This window comes from Aptenodytes forsteri, unplaced genomic scaffold (genome assembly GCF_000699145.1).
Source record: "Aptenodytes forsteri isolate BGI_AS27 unplaced genomic scaffold, ASM69914v1 Scaffold25, whole genome shotgun sequence".
In the NCBI taxonomy this organism is placed as follows: Eukaryota; Metazoa; Chordata; class Aves; order Sphenisciformes; family Spheniscidae; genus Aptenodytes; species Aptenodytes forsteri.
Genome location: NW_008796180.1, coordinates 577823 through 583420, shown reverse-complemented (window position 1 = coordinate 583420; position 5598 = coordinate 577823). Strand labels below are relative to the sequence as shown.

The 5598-nt window shown below is 48.5% G+C and overlaps 1 protein-coding gene across 1 annotated transcript; it reads left to right on the top strand.

Moving 5' to 3' along the window:
- Positions 1–350: 350 nt before the first annotated feature.
- Positions 351–4401, top strand: GIP (gastric inhibitory polypeptide). The gene is made up of 4 exons (XM_009287786.2): positions 351–424; positions 1503–1649; positions 1995–2126; positions 4305–4401. Exons 1-4 carry the CDS (start codon positions 351–353, stop codon positions 4399–4401), a joined length of 450 nt encoding a protein of 149 aa, XP_009286061.2.
- The last annotated feature ends 1197 nt before the right edge of the window (positions 4402–5598 follow it).

Genomic DNA, 5598 nt, shown 5'->3' with positions numbered 1-5598 from the left:
GGTCAGCTTGTAAACGTGGAGGAAGACAAAGCCCTTGCCTCCAGGAACGCGCAACCCACAATGAATTTGATGGTTACAATAAAAGTATAGGGAACCAACGTTAAAAGACACCACGGTGGGAAAGAGCATTGGCATTGAAAAAGTAATTTAACTGGGAAGGGCAGAAGAGGGCTTTGTAGGATGGAGAAGGCTGCTCGAAGCACAAGGACTGAAGAAACACATTTACAAGCACGGGCACGTGCCCACCCACCGCACATCCCTCTGGGTTCACTGTCCTGTCACTTATGTGTCCCATGTGTCACAGGGGCCGGACATCCCTCTGCTTCCGAACAGAGAAACCAGCCAAGAAAATGATGTATTTCAAAGTTCTCTCGCTGCTCCTCGCTTCCCTGGGCTTTGTTTTGATGGAAGAAAACGTCTCGGGGTAAGTGTTTTGGAAAGCTCACAGTGTATTTTGAGCCTTTTCCAGCTCCCCACTGGAGGCAAATGGACTTTTTCCATTGGCATCTTGGTAAGTAGGTGAGAACACGAGTCCTGAGGTAGAGCTCTGATAATAGAGACAGCCAAGTGTACAGAGATGAGCAAATGATAAGAGAAATATCAAAATAAAGCCCTGAGCCTTTGAGCCAGAGCCAGGAACTCCCAAGTTTTCCCCACAAACTTCATGGCTCTGGGTTAGGAGGAACAAGCTGGAAGTCAACCAGGAAGAGAAGAAGGTTGGCTGAGAACTAGAAGCAAGATGTAATCATCTCGCATGAATGAGGCTAGGGGGCATCCAGTGTTTGGAAGCTTCTGAAAATATGCCCAGTTACATAAAGCAGATATATAATAAAGACCTTCCCTCTCTTTCCCTGACTCCTGCTACAAAATCTCCAACTACCACCTGAGAATATCCAAAAGAATCCTTATTAGAGCAGTAGGAGCTGCTGAAATCCCAGATAATAGTACTAAAAAAGGATCAGCCTTGACACCCTTTGCTAGCTTAGGTAGCCACCGACGGTGTCTACGCTGTCGGATCAGCCCTGGTCTCAAGGTCAGCCATTGCCTCCTGCCATCCACCCCCGAGCCCCTCGAGGACACAGGAGAAGGTTTCCTTGGCCCTGGGTGTGCAACTCGCTGGAGGAGGGAGCCTGGGCACACTTGGTGCCTTAGCTTGGAGCCAAAGTCCGCGCGAATCAGGCTACGGCAGGGAAAAACCACGCTGACTCCAGACTACCAGCAAATATCCTGAGCTCACCTCCTCCCGGGTTCTCAAATCTGAGCTGCGACTGCGTTAGCAGCCAGCAAAACGGATGAGGAGCACGCTGGCCCCTTCTCTGGCGGTCTCCTCGCGTTACAATGCGGGAACAGTCACCTGGACCAAGGGAAGATTAAAAGTGATCACAAAACCTCGCTGACTGTAGGGACCGCGTGGGCCACCACGTGTAACCCAAGCAAAACTCTGCACAGCACGCGCTCCCGGGCTGTGCGGGACTCACTCTGTCTCTGTGCTCTTACCCCAGCCTAAGTGTAAGGACTCCCAGTGCCAGACCAGTGCAAAGACGCTACTCGGAGGCCACCCTGGCAAGCGATTACAGCCGCACGATGGATAACATGCTGAAGAAGAACTTTGTGGAATGGTTGCTAGCCAGACGGGAGAAGAAAAGCGAGTAAGTGCGTAGACTTCCAATGCTCCTACGAGCCAAACTTACAGCTGTCGTCAGCCAAATGATGGCTACAGAAGAATGCAGAGCCGAGGATATTTTTCTTGGACTGCAGCAGCGATTCTCTAGGGAGTTGGTTTTCTTTTTTTTTTTTCTTTTATTTTTCTAAGTCCTAGAAAAGTTTCTGGTCTGTCGGCACACAACGCAACCATCCCTCTCCCCGTCCAAGACCGCCTTCTTCTCTGGCTGCTGGTAGATGGAGTGGGAGGGAGCTGGGTTTTGTGGAAAAGCAGCATTTTGGCACCCTCCTGTGGCATCTCGGGCTGATATCTTCCCATTTCGCCTTTCCAGCAACATCATCGAGCCATACAAGAGGGAAGCTGAGCCCCAAGTATCGGCTGCGAACGGCCAAAGATTGGACCTGGGCACCCAGGAAGCCAAAGACTTCTTCGCCTGGCTTCTGAAAGCCAAGAAAAATCAGAGGTGAGATCGGAGACCAGAAAGAGAAAGTCTGGTCGCAGGGCGGGATGAGGTGCCCAAGTGTTTAACTTTTGAAGGACTGTTTTGGGGCAGGTATCGATGGTAACGGTGTCACATCGGAAAACGAGAGGATTTGGATTTCAACAGGAAATGTCACGTTTTGCAATTCTGTCTCATGAGTGAGGAAAAGAACAAAGACAAAAAAAAAAGCCTCTCTCATTCTGAAATTTCTCACAGCGTACAAATGTCAAAAATACAGACGATTGGGGTCCTTTTTTTGGTTTTTGCCAATGTCAGCACAGCCCCATCAAAACCCGGCGCTTTGATAAGGTCGAAGCACGGACTTTTGACAGGGCTTGAAGCGCGTCCACTCCTCTAACATCCCAACGTCACCGAAACAGAGAAGTCAAAATGAAGTGCTTTGACCTAATCAAAACAAAGCCCTCTCAAAAGGAAACTCTCCAGTGAAAACCGAGATGAAATCGATACGTTTCTGCAAAACATTTTGATTTGATCAAATCAACCCGCAGGGGGAAAAAAAACCAACAACCCGCTCGCTCGCACTCTCAGCCCGTTGACCAGTTCATTTAAAGAAAAAAAAAAAGGCAGCGAAACGGTTCTTTCCTCGTACCACTGCTGCAAGCTCTTGCTATGAAAAGCCTCTCATCTAAACGTGAAACCATGCAGGAGGGATGCTGCCCGACCCAGGAGGAATTTCCCAGCTTGTTTCTGATCTGTGCCCTTTACCGGGGACACTCAGACAGCTTTATTTTCCTTTTTTTTTTTTTAAGATGTAATCATCTTACGATCATCACGATCGCGGTAACGATGGCGATACGAGCTCGCTCGGGACAGGTACCTCTGGGCAAGGTAACCGAGTCCATATGGAGCTCTCTGTGGCTGCAGCTCGTGCCTTCGTTTCCCGAGCCATCTGGCTGAGAGCACGCCTGTGTATCTCGGCGCTGCGCGGCTTTGTGCTGTGTCAGCATATCCACAGCCTGTCAATAGCCTGTTTCACCTCCCCCAATCTTAGCTTATGTCACAAATGTTCAAAAAGCAAATTAGACACGAGTCCAACGAAAAATCTGTTCTCAGGCACTTTCTATATTTAAAAAAAGCCACCAACAAATGAACGAGGGATACATTTCCTTTCTTTAACATGAAGGGGATTTTATAAAACCTAACAGGTTGCTGCTGCTTAGTCCTAAAATGGTGGCAAGGAGGAAAAAAGGGCACTTACCGCACACAGCCCGCGTCCTTCAGGCACAATCCTAGTGTCTTCTGGCAAAAAAAAAGGCATTTCTAGCTGCAGGGAGTCACGGGACAGTCACCCAGAACAAGAATCTGGGGGCATTTGTTGTCTTTTACAGCCTTTGCATGAGAACTGCTTTAGAAACCAGGGTGCAGGGGATGACCCGGGCTGGGGGAAATGAGCACAGTTATGGTTCACAGAGGTGTCTCAGGCCAAGCACTCAGAAAATCAGACACCGAGAATTGCTAGTCATACGGAAAATACAAAATCAAAGAAATGAGGGCTTTGAGGGATCTCGAGAGGTCATTTAGTCTGACCTCTGCTCCAAGGCAGGATCAACGCGCCCTAAACTGTTCCTGACAGATGTTTCTCTAACCTGTTCTGGGAGGGGGGGCGGAGGGGGGAAGGGAAACCTTTGATGCTAGAGATTAATCAGCTTGATTAGCTTCACTTAAAAAAAAAAAAAAAATTGTTTTCTAGTGTCTCCCTTAATCCCCTTAATTGCGAATAAAAAATGCGACTCGCAGGGGAAAGTCCTTCTTGGAAACAAAGACTTTCCTTTGTGAGTTTGGAGCGTAGATGCTGCTTCACCCACGCTCCGCCTTTGTTTCGATGCCTGCTGGGTCTAAGAGGAGGTGGGGTGCAAGGGGGTCACCGGCCCGTTCCTCCTCGTCCCCCAAGCCCGACAGACGTGTTCACCGCTGGGCGGCCCAAACGTGCCAAGATCAAGGCGCTGTTGTGTGCAAAGAGCTCACCATGTCAAAAAGAGGTTAAAGCTTTTGGGGGGTTTATCCGAGTCAAAGATATTAGAAGACAAGGAAAACGAAATATCCCCGTGACCTTGAGGGGATTGGGATACGAGGCTGTTATACGCTGCATCTGGACTGTCGCCTCTCCTCTGTCTTTACGGCATGGCACACTTCTTGCAGTTTTCCTTCTCCGGAAGGTTCAGAAGATTTCAAGGATGCTTTGAACCAGGAGTTTCTGGCATGGCTGATGTCGACTGATCTCTGCAGACCATTGTGAGTGGCTGTTCTACCTACCCCTGTTGTTACAACCATCCCTACAGATCCTTTCCCAGCCCTTGTCCCCAAAGGTACTTGCTGCAGCGCTCAATCCATGAATTTAGAATTTCTCGAGATAACCGCCGAGTGCTTACCTGGCACAGCTCAGCTGGATTTGACTGGAGCGTTAAGAGCTCCGGCCAGAGTTTGGTTCTGCAAAAGTATCTTCAGACCATTGATACAACGAAGATACGGGGGAAGGCAAATTTCAAACAATTACTGTCTAGAGAAGGGAGGTTAGTAAATCCTTTTCCCCTTTTTAATGAGAAAAGGAGGTGTTCATCAGCCCACCTGCAGGAAATACTTTTTCTGTGCATCGTACACCGCTATGAAAGGCATTCAGAGAGAAACACGAGAAACTGGGATGCAAAAGGTGCAGGGGAGGGCCCCGAGGAGGCTCGAGGGAATGGCGAGCCCATCCTATGCTTAGTTGAGGAAAATGAAGGCCGAGAGAGACAAAGTCACCATCTATAAAAAAACAGAGGGAGAAAAGAGCTGTTTATGCTAATGGCAAAAGTTGGCACAAGAACAAAAAGGGATGAACTGGCCATGAATAAATGTAGGTTGGAAATAAGAGGCAGCTCTGTGCTACAGACAATTCCACGCAGCTTGGTCAGACAATGTGAACCGAGTGGCCAGCCAGCAGGCCAGGGAAAACAAGTAACTGTTGAGCTCATACTGCAGCCCTTCCTGCAGAGAAACACTCACTTGCATCTCTCTCCTCTAACCAGTTGCTGGTTTCTCTCAAAGCTTGTGGGTACTTACTATTAGACACTAACTTTGAGACGCGTCTTGCTATCAGGATGGATTTGCAGGGTGTCAGAGGGGGCTGGAGGGTGGAGAAGGCAGTAACTTAACGCCTCATTTCCTATAGGAACCAAATGAAAATGGGTTAAGTGCAGAACCACGGGAATTTATGTTTTTCTCTCCCGCTTCTGCTTTGCTAGGACTGCGTAACTCCAGGACCTTCCCGAGGAGCTCCCTCTTCATCCTATCAAGACACGTGAGGAGGAGGAAGCTGTCTTACGTCCACTCTGTTCTGTGCATATCGTCTATTTTGCTAATGCAAGCAATAAAGAGTTTAGTCTGAAGCTGAAATGAGATTCAGAGCAGACTTGATTGGGGGATGGACTATAAAATATTACTAAATTGCTAGGGG

Excerpts from the sequence above, each read along its gene's own strand:
- GIP (XM_009287786.2), top strand. The coding sequence starts at position 351 with ATGATGTATTTCAAAGTTCTCTCGCTGCTCCTCGCTTCCCTGGGCTTT. Across the intron at positions 1,650-1,994 it reads AGACGGGAGAAGAAAAGCGA|CAACATCATCGAGCCATACA; the intron begins GTAAGTGCGTAG and ends TCGCCTTTCCAG. Across the intron at positions 2,127-4,304 it reads AAAGCCAAGAAAAATCAGAG|TTTTCCTTCTCCGGAAGGTT; the intron begins GTGAGATCGGAG and ends CACTTCTTGCAG.